This window comes from Carica papaya, chromosome 1 (assembly GCF_054855325.1).
Source record: "Carica papaya isolate Zhongbai chromosome 1, ASM5485532v1, whole genome shotgun sequence".
NCBI classification, from domain to species: domain Eukaryota; kingdom Viridiplantae; phylum Streptophyta; class Magnoliopsida; order Brassicales; family Caricaceae; genus Carica; species Carica papaya.
This window is the reverse complement of record NC_142309.1, coordinates 28,187,847-28,203,609: the sequence shown is the minus strand read 5'-3', so window position 1 is coordinate 28,203,609 and position 15,763 is coordinate 28,187,847. Positions and strand designations below refer to the sequence as shown.

At 35.9% G+C, this 15,763-nt stretch overlaps 1 protein-coding gene across 2 annotated transcripts; it reads right to left on the bottom strand.

Moving 5' to 3' along the window:
- Window positions 1-190: 190 nt before the first annotated feature.
- On the bottom strand, window positions 191-14,236 carry SWI3C (SWITCH/sucrose nonfermenting 3C). Of its 2 annotated transcripts, none has more exons than XM_088208100.1 (9): window positions 14,038-14,236; window positions 13,325-13,852; window positions 11,322-11,857; window positions 4,859-5,222; window positions 4,673-4,746; window positions 3,256-3,383; window positions 3,007-3,068; window positions 2,740-2,924; window positions 191-947 (listed from the first exon to the last, which is right to left on the bottom strand). In XM_088208100.1, the coding sequence occupies exons 1-9, from the start codon at window positions 14,063-14,065 to the stop codon at window positions 480-482; spliced, it is 2,373 nt and encodes a 790-aa protein (XP_088064226.1). In that variant the 5' UTR covers window positions 14,066-14,236; the 3' UTR covers window positions 191-479. The 2 variants fall into 2 exon arrangements, with proteins under 2 accessions (XP_088064226.1, XP_021896386.2); XM_022040694.2 differs by having other exon boundaries at window positions 13,325-13,855; window positions 14,038-14,235.
- Between the last annotated feature and the right edge of the window lie 1,527 nt (window positions 14,237-15,763).

The following is a 15,763-nucleotide window of genomic DNA, read 5'->3' as shown; positions in this document are numbered from 1 at the left end:
TCTTTTCCATAATATTCCTCATACAAATGAGACATTCAATTTAATTCTTTTTTGGCCTACAAAACATGTACTAATTTTATCCCCACTAAACACAAATCTTACTGCATCCCGTCATAGTTCATGACGTCAAAGACTTCCGTTACAGCTTCCGCAATCCGGTGCTTGCAGCACTAAGTGGATGATTATCAACTGAAAATTAAACGCTATGTGCTTCATTTTTACAAAATTAATTTTTGTAAACTAGTTGAGCAGGTGTTAATAATCTAGTACAAACTATAAACTTGATTATGCAATGCTACAAGCCCTATGAACTGCATCAGTTATCTTCCTTTCTATAAATAAAGACTAAACAATGTGAAGCAGTTCACACCTTTACCGCTCATCCAAATCTATTAGCCTTCTCTTTGCAGTGCTGAAAGCATGTAATGGTCAAATGAATCAAACCCATAAAATTCCAAATTTACACCATCTATTCTGTTTCAACCTAGACCAGAGCTAGTGCCCGACATAGACCTCAGCATTGGATGATTGAGGGTAGGCTGGGGATTACCTGGCGCATTGAACATCATACCCGAAGGAGATGATGATGATGGCTGTATGGCGTTAAGAGGCAGCCTAGGCCCCTTAGGAAACACTTGCTGCCGTGACAAAAATGGCATCTGAGGATGTACTGGTTGGCTATTGCTGTATCCTGAAATGCTTGGCTGCGTCGGTGAGGGTGAGAGTACCTGTTGCCTGTTGTTGCCAACATTGTTGTTAACCATGGAAGGAGCAACACCTGGTAGACTCACTTGCGAGCTAACTCCAGTAGGTGCAAATCGAGCTGCAACCATACGAGCCCTTTCTGCAGCAAACCTCTGCCTGGCTTTCTCTACTTGTTCACATTCTTTCATTAACAAGGTTTCCACTTCTGCAAACTGCTTCAACTTCAGCTCCAATCTCTTTAACTGAGGCAGATATTATTGACTTGGTCTCAATCCAGAGTAAGTTATTGAAAAGTAAAACAGGTTTAACCTCTAAAGAACTAAGCAACATACTACCAAAAATCCAGGGCAAAAAAGACTGAAATTCTTCCACAACTAATCAAACCATCACTAGGTGTATTTTCAATTAAAAGTACTCAGAAAGGGGATCAATTGGCTAGTTGGCATTAACTCTTAATACAAGGCATTACCAAGTGAAACAGTTGAAACTGCAGACAGCTTAATCTGCAATGTATGCATCTGTTGATTTATTTTTTTATGAGGAAGCTATCTATTTGAATAAGGAAGAGAAATTACAATCTAAAGGTGGACAAGAAATCATACAAGAAAGAGAATTAAAAAATAGGAAAAAGGAAAAAAAAAACAAAAACAATCCATGCCAATAATTGCATGAAACATCCAAGATCATTTCAATTGTATACATACAAGATCCTTTCAACCATTAAATACCACAATACAGGACCTAACCAGAATTTCAAAAAAAAATTTGTACAGTCACCTGACATTTAAGCTTTTGTTTTAGAATAAATCTACGATTTATATGGGTGTCATTTGGAAGACTACCACTCCACCACATATTTCTTTTTTTAACTGGGGAAGCGGTAAAGGAGCGTATTCTGACTATTGACAACTTAATTAAAAGGGGAAAGATCATGGTCAACACATGCTTCTTGTGTAAAAGTGACGCCAAGACTAGCAACAACATTCTGCTTTGGTGTCCGTTTACTTACAAACTTTGGATCTAAGTTCACAGTCTTATGGGCATCAACTGGGTTAAGGTAGGGTCGGTGAAATGAGTTGATGGCTTGGATCAGTAAGAAAAAGAGTATCTTTCATCTTATTCCTTTGTCTATATTTTGGGTTACTTGAAAAGAGAGAAACAGTAGGACTTTTGAAGGGAGAAAAGAACATATTGTTAGCATTACAGAGAGATGCTTTCATCATTTTGGTTCCATGATTTTGGGGCATGACCTTTATAGGATGGATGATTTTGGGGTTATCATAAATATGCTTACCTGTAAGTTTTTTGTAAATGGGCGGCACCCTCTTGATGCCTTTACTTAATTCACTTTTCACACTTTCTATTTCAAAAAAAAAGTTCCACTGATATGAAACTTTTATATGGAATTGGAGCATGTATTCCAAATCCCATCACATTTGATGGAATTTGAAATGTATTGTTCCTGGATCTATATGGATATGAACTTTATTTTTATTTGTTATAATGATTTTCATCATCTTCTAACCAAAATAAGTGTGGCTTTGCAAATGAATTCCATGTAAGTTTTGGATTTGTTCCGGACACGGTAAAAAAGCGAGGTCCATCCGAAGTAATACTCTATTGCAAAAGGTCCCCTGCTGCCTATGGAAATGCTGCTGTAAAGAGTAGATCCCACTACCACAGTCTATTTGTGGGAATCTCCATCTGGGACAGTGGATTATCAAAACACCCTCAAACTCAGAAATTAATCTATTGAACACAGATAATTCCAAAGTTGAAAGCTGTATCCATCCAGGAAACAAGGATATAATATGGCTAAGAAATGCGGACACGTGCTCAAAACATCAAAACAACCCGGTACGGCCAAGGTATTCTCTTAACGGGCTTAAATTCATTAGTTACACTGATTGACTTGATTTGACCTACAATTGACAAGCAATCACCACTAGGATCTTGTACACACACACACACACACACAAAAACACATGCTAGATGCAAATGCCTCAGCACAGAAAAGACATGCAGGAAAAATACCTGGTTATTTACAATATTAGCAGAAAGCCTTTGAATTTCACGTTCTTCATGATCTGCAAACAATTTTGCTTTCATTGCGGCAGCAGAAAGGCCTGCTTTTGCAGCTGAATTGACTCTCTCTGCAGATAATGAAGCAATTGCTGCCCCATTTTGACTCCATGAACCATGCCTCATTGAGTTCTCTTCTGAAATTTAATAGAGAAAACATTTAGAAATTGGCAAAAAGAAGTGGAGAAGGAAGAGAAATACAGAAAAAGTCAAACTGACCCTTTTGCGGAATTTCTCCATGGAAACTGCCTTCTCTATTATTTATGCTCCCAGAATTCATTCTTCAGGGATTAAAAAGAATAATTAATACATAACAGAGCAAGTCACATATAAAATTTGGATGGTAGACGCACATGCAGACAAGTGATAGAGAGTTATTAAATTGAGAATTCAAAAACAAGGAAATGCATTCCTGTTCGAATTAAGAGAGTTGTTTAAATTGAAAAATATAAGGAGAAAATACACTACCTATTACTGCGTCCAGATCCTTCCTGTCCAGAAGTAGCTAAGCCATCACCCTCAGACAATGCTGCCAGAGATGCATGGGCACAGGCTGCAGCAACTCTTGGTCCAACAGCAGAGGCCAGAAATGCAACCTAGACAAATTTCTCCCAGTTAGATCCATGAACCTCAAGTTAGCAAGTTCTCTGACCAAAGTCAAATATGAAACCATCATCTGGCATTCCTGCATAGACTACTGCCTTAAGGGAGAGAAAATATGGCTCATAAGCTTTCTTTTAGCTGAATTGACTTTAGATAATGAACTATCAACCTCAGATTATTAAAATCCAAGTTAACTGTCAAGTTCTGCAGATATTTCATTTATAGACAAGTAGCTTGAAGCAACAAAAGAAGACTGAAAGCTAGGATGATCGTAGCCACCAGACAGCAGCCATTAGCCTTAAGTAGAAAAAAAAACAATTTGACCACAATCTGATGACCTAGGTCACCAGACTTACATCTCTGTCTCTGTAATACTGATCTTTTTTTCTCTTTATATTAGTTTCTCAAGTATCTTCAGCCACAACCTCTTGGGCATTTGTCCTCTCTCTTGCAAAATTAATATCATATTGCGCAGAGTAAACAGGAGAATTTTGAACTCTATTTTCCTGTTCGTTGGTTTCATGACTTACTAGTATGGATGGAGTAAGTTTCAATCATTTATAGAGGGGCCTGCTTTTGTTGTCTGAATGCTTATCTCAATCCTGGCAAATATAAGCCTCTCAGTCCATTTTTCTATTCATATGCATGTGTGTAAGTTATAAAAATTTCCATGGGGACATGTTGCATGGAAATTGATCCAAGCAAGCACTTATCTCAGTATGAGGTAAAGAAATAACTGGTAACAAAATCTAGAACAAGTATATGCTCATTCATAAGTCACGCCCACTCATGTAGCATAGTTACAACATGAAATCAACTTGATGGCAAACTCCAACTGACGAGAATATATATAGTTTGCTTTATTTACAATAAGCACATTTACAACACGATCAGCACTCAGTACTACAATTTCAAAATCCAACTTGGTCTCTTCTAAACATCTTCTTAAACAGTCTGATGGTCATAACACCCTTAATTATGAGGAAACGACGATGATGCTCTTAAATTGCATATGTAAACGCTAACAAAGGCTTCTGAACTTCACAAAGCCACATACAATTATATGCAGTTTATTTAAAGAACACTTAGAGAAAAATAACCAGAAAAACAACTAAAACCTAAGGGATTAAAAACATAAACTTTATGATTATAAAAGGTTTTGTGAGAATCACACCAAACTACATCCAGACTCGTCTGGCTGTATCTCTAAGTCAATAATACTTCATAAGAAAGCAACAGAGAAAAAAAACTACTGAAGCTTAGGACAAGTTTGGTGTCATACCAAGGCCATGACAGGATTTGCAGAATTTTCAAAAGGAAGCCTGACTTCAGACTCAGTCCTCTGAACGCAAGACTCTGGAAAAACAAACAAAAAATAAGCAAATATTATTAAAAAACTTCACCAGCACCACCACTTCATCATGATCATTTTATGACTGGTCAATAACACGAGTAAAAATAGGAACACCTGGTAGATCCCCATTTGAGTTTGCATCTAGTCCTCTACAATCATCTCTATTGGAAGAACTTAATGACTTGGATTTACTGGGAACTTCAATGTTCTCCAACAGGCCATCCTCCATAGGCAGACGAAGAAAATGGAGGATGCATTGTGCTTTTGACTTGCTGCCTACATGGTCTGCAATATCATTCCAATTTTCATTGTAAATTTCCATTGCCTCAAGAAGCAGCAAAGTTTCTTGATCACTCCAACTTTCCCCATCCAGATCACCATAGTCTTTTGTTGAATCCACCTTTACAAAATCAATACTCGAATGACCAGTAACATTCCTCCCCTCATGGAAACAATCAGAGCACAGGAGTATATCCACCTGTTAAATCAAGACAATAATCAAACAACCCATGGAAAGGAAGCAGTAAACACCAAGAATCATGCTAAACCAAAATTTTGAAAGGTACAGTTCATAAGCCTAGAATCAACCCAAGTGAATAAACATCGTCAAATAAGATCTCTAGTATCTCATCTGAACTAGACCTACCAGAAAGATCCCTCTGCACCTTTTATAAGCAAGTATTCGCCTGATAGACCAATTTTTCTATAGGTTATTAAGCCATTGAACATGTTCTTAATAGTAGTCATCAACTTACAGTGAACTGCCTAACACCTAATACCTTCTCACTTATGCATCCACACAGAAACCATTAAGTAGGCTAGAATGTTGAACACCCAGACACCAAAATCGTGCCCTATTTATCTTCCTCAAATTATCTGCCTCATTTCACCAGCAAGTGTTAGTTATCACATGCCACAATGGTTATATGATTAAGTTGATATTCTGACCCTCTTCAAGTCTCAAATTAGAAAACAGGAAACTATCATCAAGCATGAACAAAGTTTTAGTATGCATCTTCATGACAGACTGAAAGGGAATACAAATAATTAAGTATGTAAAGTATACTTCTAGTTTCAAGCAAATGCTGCAATTATTTCTGATCAGCAAAAGATTATGTTGTTCTTATATTGCATGAAACCCACGAAATCACTTATGTTTTGATGGCTGCGCTCCTTCAGTTTTCATTTCAAAGGTTTTAGTATTTTCTTCTTAACAAGGTGATTAAGGGCAGTATAAACCAAAAGGATGACATACTAAAAGCAAGGATATCATTACCATGGAAACCGTGGAAACCATCTCTTAGGTTTATGCTTCTATTCTTCTTACTGCCGAAGAAGGATGGCTTTTGCATCTTAGTCCCGGAAGATAATTAGGCAATTCTTCTTCATATTTCTCTCCTATTTCTCTCCTTCCAAAGTCCTCTAAAGCATTTGCATATGCCTTTGGGAGCAAAATTCAAGGATATATCTATACAAGACCCAGTAATGAGTAGATTTACATTGAGATTTATTGTGTGAAAGAGGGTATGCTATCAAAAGGAGGCAATTGAGACTGATTAAAAGTACATTAGCTAGTACCCCTATTTACCTCATGTCTTTATTCATTGTTCCCTCCATGGTGGCTAAAAGATTAGAGAGGATCCAATGCAATTTTCTGTGGGGAGATACAGTGGAAAAAAGAAGACATGATATGGTTGCATGGGCAACAGCAAAATGGCCTAATCAGAGAGGAGGATTGGGATTGAGATTGCTATTTGAGTTTAATAAAGCCTTACAAAGGAAATGATCACGGAGATTTATGGGGAAGCAAGAAAATTATTGGTGGAGAGCGATAGTGGCAAAACATGAGGTGGAAGGACTGGGATGGTTTACTAAATTCTCAAAAGATCACATTGGATGGGGATGTGGATGAGAATCTTTATGGGGAAGGGAGACTTTCAGGGGTGTATTAGATGAAGGGTCGGGGGAGAAAGTAAGCAATTTTCCAATATATATGCAATAGCTCTCAATAAGGGAAGATACCATCACACAACTTCAAAGAAACCAATCCGAAAGTTGAATTCTTCAAGTGTCTTTTTGATGAAGTCTTCTTATGACCATTCGAGCAACGATGAGGTGGATGGGAAAGAATTTCTTGCTAGATAGATCTAGAAGATAAAGGCAACCCCAATGGTGGCTTTCTTCACTGGGAAGGCAGCAAGGGAATGCATTTTAACTTTTGATAATTTGGTAAGGATAGACACAATTCTTGTGAATGGATGCTACTTATGTGAAAGAGATGCAGAATCCACACCAATTATCATGCTAAATGCACTCTATTACCTACTCTTTTTTTTTTAAATAATGCTAAATGCACTCTATTACCTGTTAAAACCCTCATTTTGAACATAAGGACTTTTAGACGAGAATCTAATGGTGATCTATTAAAGCGTACATAGTGCATTTTACTTTGCTTATGGGGGCTTAATTGTAACCTAATAATTTAATTACCTTGAATCCCTTGGTTTTTTTACTTGAAACATATCCTCTCTCTTCTAAGGAAGGTCTTGATGACCTATTGATACTTTGATGAACATAACTTCTAATAGGTAACAAAATACTTTAATATATATTACTATGCAATGGCTATAATGCTTATTCCAAGAGCCAAGCTAGAATTACAAATTAGGTTGTTTTAGCTTATGTACAGTCTCTTCCCTTAATAGTAAGACTAAAGTATTTTACCCATTACCAAAAAGATATAATAATAATGCCTAAAGTTCAAACTATCTAGAAAAAAAGGTTCAACCAAGTTGAATTGAGTTGCACTTGACCAGGAGAGAGAGTGCTAGTGAAACCTTTCCATTGCGTATGATCTGAAAGGTGAAGGCGACTCCTAGGTGGCTTTTTTTACTTAGGAAGCAATGTGAATCCCCATTCTTATCTTGGACAAATTAATAAGGAGATGGAAAACTCTAGTGAGCTATTGCTATTTGTGCAAGGGTCATGAAGACTTTGGTTTACAATCTTTTAGGTCTTAAATGGGTGGTTGCTAACTTTGCGAGGGAGTTGCAAGCCTAGAAAGGGCATTCAAAGAGATAAAGCAATCTATAAGGCTTATCTCTCTGGCTATTTTGGGTTATTTGGAATGAGAGAAATAAGAGAGTTTTTGGAGAGAATTCTATTGATAGTTCTAAAAATATATGTGTTGAGAATATTTTATTATTTTACTATTTAATAAGTTGAGATAATATAATTAGATTTCTACGAGAATAATAATCTCATATAATTAGAATTTTACCATAATAAGAATCTTATTAACATTAGATTAAAAATTCTACAAATATCTCATGTGTAACAACATAAAGGGTGAGAAATAAAGTTAATATTTTTTTTTCCAAAATTTACATGGTATCAAAGCCAAAATAAGGATATTTTAAGGTTCTAATTTCAAAATTTTTTTCCAAACTCTAAAATAGTAAAACATACTAAGTTGGTACTCATCTATTAAGATCTAATCTCACTACCACCCTAAACGAAGTCGCAGCTTCACCGCCGGTCTACGCCCCGAACTCAGGTGACCGTCTCCAAAGCGCATGAACCACAAGCGCCGCCGCTAGTCGCCACATTCAGCCGCAATTTCACGGAGAATCACCACAAAAACTGTCGGCGGGTTCAGATCTGACACAAATCTTGTGAAAATCGCATCAGAACTGCTCGAGTATGCCTTTCGTGCGATTCGGCCATCGCAATCTTCTTCTTCGGCCATGTGTGTCTCTTCTTCCAACCTTTGGTGTCGAACGAGCACAAGACCAACATATCCAGTGCCTCTTCCTCTTCAGTCGCACAAATTCGCCCCGCCAAGGACAGATCACCGCACAATTTGCTGCTTCAAATCTGTTCTTTGACCACCCGCAGCGCCACTTCTCTGGTTTCGCGATACTGGCACTTATTCGGCTCCTCCACGTGTGAGCCGCTCTGATCAATCTTTTCTGATCCTTTTTTAGCTCTTCCACACACGTCCTCCCTTGGTTTTGCGATCTAATGCAGATATGCTTTCTCTGCGCACGACCCACTCCAACTAGCTTTTTCTGTCCTTTTTCCCAGCTCTTCCACACACATTCGCCTTTGGTTTTGCAATTTGGTGCCGATCCGGCTTCTCCGCGCGTGAGCCACTCCAACTGGTCTTTTCTGGCTTTTCCGCGTGCATCCACCATTGGTTTGTAATTTGATCTATAAGTTGGACATGTGTTATAGTGCTGCACCAACTTGAGAGAACACAGACTACTAGTGATCCTTTCATCATTGCCAAAACAATTGATAATCAAATTTTCAATAAATTTCGGTCTTTTTTTTCTTTACTTTACTCTTTTTTCCTTATTAAACTTTATACTTAATGATCCTGATATTAATCTAGACTGTTAGCAAGATCATAATTTATGTGAACAAAAGAAGGGGGTAATTCATAGAATTAGTTAGATCTAATATCCCCTTCATCTATCCACTATAGATATATACAGATATATAGATATATTGACTTTAATTTCGTACATCCGCCCAATCACGATTTATTTTTGAAAATAACTAAAATTCGATTACCCATATATCATGTTTACGCATACATAAGAGCTTTTTTTCATTTATATTCGGAGTAATTTACATGTTCTACAATATTCTACTAAATAGATACCTGCGTTAGATGTTAAATAGGATATTTTATCATTTTATTATTTTATTAATTTATTATTTAATTAGTTGAGATGATGTAATTAGAATTTTATGAAAATAATAATCTCATATAATTAAAATTCTACTATAATAAAAAATTTCTTATCAGTAGATTAAGAACTCTATAAATACCCCGTATGTAATAACATAAAAAATGAGAAATAAAGTTAATATTTTTTTTCCAAAATTAACAATATAGTTACAGGTCCCTAGTTTTTTCTTAAAGAGTCAACTGTTATATTCTAGAGAGGATTTAGGGAGATCTTATTGATATTTTGTTGGCCATGTAATTATCTTTGTATTAAGGGATGCACTGCCTGGTGCATTTCATTATATATAATCATTTTTTTTTCCCCTCAAAAAGAACATGTTGCATAGAAGTTAAGTTCATAGCAAAAATGTGTCCTGCCTTCCACCAAGCTTCCAAGATATAAGCCTGGATGAGTTAAGGATTCTTTAGAACTAAGACAACTTGTGAACCTAGATGAGATGGAGAGTAGGTATTTATGTAACTCCTTAGATTTTAGTAACAAAATCGCAAACACAAGGTAAACAAATGGTCATTACCTTATCCACTTGGTCATTAAGTACAATGCAACACCTAAGACCTTATATAAACGAACACCAGAAAGCCTGTCTAACACCAATTTGTAACAAGACATGAAGTATCTCTACAACTTGCTTCTTCAACAACCACCTTGAAAATCTAGACAGCTTACGGTTTAATAGAGAAAGAATATCAACTTCCCTAACCTCCTAAGAACCATGCGTTTGCATTCAAAATTTCGTTCGTCCATCAAAATGGAAATAGGAAATATAAATCCAAATCGCAACATAAACTTTAAATTTATTCAAGACTAAGGCTCGGATGAAATTAAATGAGAAATTAGAAAAATGATTTCCGATTATAGGATATTAGTTTCCTTAGGATGTACCAGGTCCAGCACAAAAAATCATGCTAGTATTTCCCACTCTGTGGACATGACTTTCCTTCAGAGAGCAGCCAAAAAAGTAGCATCAGAGACATAAAGCAAGTGATGTATCTAGTAACAGAGAAAATTTCCTAACTAGATTATTCATAATTTTCTTTTACTGGAATTCCTGAGTTTATCAGATTGCAATCAGACTACAGAAAACAGAAGTAGCATCAAGATGACAGTTCCTATCTGTTTAGGAAAGCTCCTGCATATTATAGCTATAATATTTTTAAATAACCAGTGAATTATTGCCAAGAAATACAAAACATTGGGCTATAATTTAATCGTTAAGAACACTTTCTAGTTTCATTTTCTAAGTTCATATAGATTTGTATATGGAACATGTCTGGTAATATGTATACGTGTAATTTTCAAGTGTGAACAAATAATGCTTTTAGGAAACAATGAAAACAACTTTTGTTAATGGTACCATGTTAACAAACATTATTACACTATTTATTTAAAAAAAAAAACAAACTTTGTTCATTTCAAATCATACCAATTTTTGTTACCATTTTCTGAACTTCATTTTCATTTTCAACTACCATACATGTTTTTATATACAAAGAATATAAGTTTTTAGGAAATGAAGGGTGTGTTCCAAGCAGAGCATCTACTCTTTATTTTTTATTTCAATATGATGCATGGTTAAAAATTTTAGCCTCCAAAAATTGTCAAAATTCAAAAGTCTTAAAAATTGCTTTCTGAACTAACTGTCCTTTTTAAAAGAAAAACAAACAGAAATTTGAAAAGCATCGGAAGTGTCTTTTTTCAGCACAGCAATATAGCTTACCAAAAAAGAGAACCTAGAAAATTCTCGAAGTATTGAGAGAAAGTTAAAAAGAAAATGAAACTACAGAGACATTCAAGTTAAATTGGAAAAAACAACATACCTCTTTTTGTGACTGGTAATACACAATTGGCAGGGCCTGTGAACAATAGTTGCAATGGTTTTCAGATAAACGCTCTCGAATTCTGTTGTCCAAGTCAGAGACATCATCATGACGCCGAGAAAGTGATGAATAAAAGTCAGCTGCCTTAAGCCTACATTTGGGCTTGTCAAATTTGATCAAACTATCAATAGACTTTAAAGCAGCGGATGGCACATTAACCTCACCAGCTGGATCCTCCTTTAAGTAAGAACCGTCATTCCAAGGCTCACGGCCTTGGGCAGCTGCACAGTAATTGATTATTCCCCAGTTATCAAGAAACCGAACTATCCGTGTTAAATCTTCATCATTAACACCAGCAACTGATCCCTGGCAATCAGACACAGTGAGTCTCCTCTCTGGATTATCCATGTATTTGGCAACAATGTAGTTCCTACATTCCATATATTTCTCTGGTGTGCAGTCAGAAGATTTTCCAGAGAAAAAATGTGGCACCACTTGTCTCTCCAATCGATGCACTGTGTGTGGTGAAAACCAGTCTGCACACAGGTGAATAACAAAAACAACAAAAAGGTTTATAACCAATAAATCCAACAGTAAATACTAATGTTAATGCGTGGAATTGGTGGAATTGGTTTAGGAAATAGAGAGTTCTGCAGGATCTTTTTTTTTTTTTAAATAAAAGTATGAAGCTTGTATTTATGTAAGGTGCTAAAGGAGCACCACCCATGTACAAAATTTACATCTCAGTTAGTATATCTACAATGTCAACTAGATCATCAAAGCTTTGGGCTACATTTGGAATGAATGAACTCATTTTATAATTAGAATTAAAAAAAATTAAAAGGCAACAAGGGGATACAACCCATATACATCACTTGGAAAATCTATTAACATATCAACCAAATCTCCTAAGTCCTCAAAAGAATAAAAAGGATGACCCTTTATCAAAAAACCTAGGGTCTAGAATCAAGCATCTGCATTCTATTACTTTTCTTCCAAATAACCCATAGGTAGCCAAAGGGACCATGCCTAAATTCTTTTCGAAACACTTATCTGCATGGATACCTTTTCACACCCAGATCTCCTCTGTTACTAAGCCAGCCATTACCCAATTAACTCCCAAGAGAATGTATGCCATAGACCAAAGAGGAGAAAGTGATAAGACACCATAGAAGTAGATGATTCGTGGCCATCAAATCATTCTTCATAACCAGCATCTACGAAGCAAAAAAAAAAAACCACCCAGGATGTTCTAAACATAACATAAAAATCTGCCCTCAAAAAGAATAAGGCGAGAAATAATCATAATCCAACTGCTGGCATCAATCATAAATCAGTTTGGATATTCAAATTGTGGATCCGAACTCACACTTTTGCCTGAATATTAGTAAATGCATCAGGAAAAATGCCCAGAGAAATGGCAAAGACTTGACACATAGGAAGAATACAAAAGAGAACCTAATTCTTGCCTAAACTAAGCCATAACTCCAATTACATAGAGACGAAAGAAGCCACCCAACTCCCCAAGGACCTTCACAAGAAAACGCTAAAATCAAGCTTTGTTTTGTACCAAACCACATTAATAAAAGGTATTATGTTCAGATAACGTGAATCACTCCACAACTTCGGAGTTGAGGTCACAAGTCACAACAACCATCTCCACTTCTAGCAACCCTGGTACTTAACACAAGGATGGTTGGAAGACAGCAATGCAATAGAGACTATTCACCAAACCAGCCTGGACAATTAGATAGTGCTTTCATGAGTTATTATTCGGGCAATTTTGCCAAGGAGACTGCTAGAGTAACCTACAATCCACTTGTAGATACAAATAGACCTAAAGAGAACAGCAGTACCACATCGCACATCATTAACCGAGTTCCATAGGACCAAATTAAATTCTAGCTCCAATCAGCGTGATAGCAAAAAGAATACAATCTACGTGTACAAACGCACATTGCATCCAAAATTACAAAAAACAAATTTAAAGATGCAGAAAGAACCTGAATGCATAGGTACTGCATGAACTCTATTGCCAAACCGCTTAATGACGCCTCGACCTTCCATAACAGGAGGCGGAGAGATAACGAAAGCCGAACTCACGCCGCCGAGGCCATCACTCCGCTCCTGATCAAACACCGGGGAATCCGCAGGCACAGCGGACAATGCCTGGACTTGGCCGTACGAGACATTCTCCAGAACAGGCAGCGAGGCCTGCAGCCCCTTAGTCTCCCCCGACAAAGCGGCCCTCTCGGCCGCCACAACCGCAGCGACGGACGCGTGTGGTCTGTTCACGGCACGGCGGACCACGGCAGGGAAATCTGAGATGCGGACCCCACCCTCAGCGAGCACCTCAGTCTCGCTGGGGCCTGGATCGGGCGCTGCCGTTCCATTTTGGTGGTCCTCCGAGTTATCGAGGTCGTCATCGTTGTTTTCCTCTTCGTCGTCCTCTAGTTCTTCTTCTTCATGCCTGGACTTCCGGCCGATTTGAGGTTCTCCTCGGCGTCGCCTCTTCCATTTGCCACGATTATCTGCTGCAAAAATTAGGAGAAAAATGAGAATTCAGCATACAAAATTAGATGTGTGTAGATTCACAGATAGAACTGCATGTCTGAGCGCGGATTAGAGAGAGAATAATTCAAATTCATAAAAAAGAGAGTGGTTGAGGGAATTCTCGAGAGAAATAGGAATTTAGGTTTTGTTTTTTTGGATTTACCCGAAGGGAAGGAAGGAGAAGCTGGCATTGTTGTTGTCGTTGAGAGAGAGAGAGAGAGATAGCGAGTAGTGTGGGGTCTGTGATTGGTGGGAATGGGATCAAAGCAAAGGGAAGGGAGCGAAGAGAATGGGGGTCTCCTTCTCTCTGTGCCTTTTTGAGCTCTCTCTGTTTCGCTTCCCTTTGAGTCTTCGACGACTCAACCGTCTTATAAATCCTCTTTTCTTTTCTTTCCTCTTTTTAATTTTACTTTCCTATTCATAATTATATATTATGCCATGCTAAATTAAAATCTATTAATTACCAGAAAGTAATTAACATATACTTATATGAAACCAATAAATTACTAAAGCTAAAAAGGAACTAATCAAACTGTAAATTAAATATTATATTTCAATAATATTGTATTTTATTTAATTTTTAATTCATTTATATTACACGTAAATAATTCATACAATCAGAATATATTTTATTTTTTAAATATTTTTCATTTTAATTTAAAAAAAAATAAAAGAGAATTTGATTATTACATTAATGCATTAATATATTTTTTCATAATTTAAGGTTAAAAAAATATTAAATTAAAATTATATAATTTTACCCATTAGAGTTAATATCAAACCGTACAATTTAAATGAAATTTATATCTAATTTTTCCCCTAATTTGCAATTATTTTCCCAACTTATGTTTAGAAATTCTAATTATTTATTATTTAAATTTATTTTTAAAAATAAAATTTTTACTTTTTAAAAATAAAAAATACAAGTAAATAAATAATTACAATTCGCACAAAATAATTTTTTGAACAAAAAAGTCAAATGCTCCGCTGTTGCCACAACCATGTAAAAGTGGATGATGATGTATTTATAATAATTGCATATACTCTTCCTAAAGTTTGAAATCGATCAATTATATTATTTACACAGTATATGTGTATTAATTTTTTATGTAACTACTTATCAGTTAATTCAAATCTCAATAAATCGCAGGACAATTAAACCGACAAGTGCAATTTCATTTTCTATTGTAGTATTTTATTATAATATTGTCAAAATTCTATACCAATTTATATAACTATTTTGTATTGCATATGTGTAGCATGTTCTTGTAACAGTCCGAAACTTAAAATAAAATAAAATCATAAATTGAATGCAAAAACGGAAGAATAGAGTTATGATTTACATTGCTTACACAATAATTTTAAATACCCATTAGGGTTACGAGAATGTTACTTATAAAAGAACAAACGAAAATCAAAAAAATAAATGAAAATGAAACAACTGAGTATTTTAAGACGACCTTCACTAGCTTTTTAAGAAGTTCAGGTGGTGAATTATTCACAACCTTCTTGTTGATCGGGATATGGGTTATGTTCCTCTTGATCTGAAATAGTTAATGAATGGATGAGCTACACTAGTCAGTAAGAATATCATACTACTCACCGATACAGAAAATGAATATTGGTAAAAATCATAAAAACAACCAATAGAGCTCTTAATTTAAGTAAATTCATTTATCATAAGTAAAATCATTTATTGCATATTTATCGTTGCGAAATTTTCAAAACCGATTTATAGAGATAATAATTTAAATAGCATTCCAATCTCATTTTCAAGTAAGCAAGAATAACAAATTTTTCTTTTTGTTTGTCTACTGGTATCCATAAGGGTCTATAGGTATGTCTCACTACGCGTGAACCATTATTCAACATTGTCAACTAACCGGCTG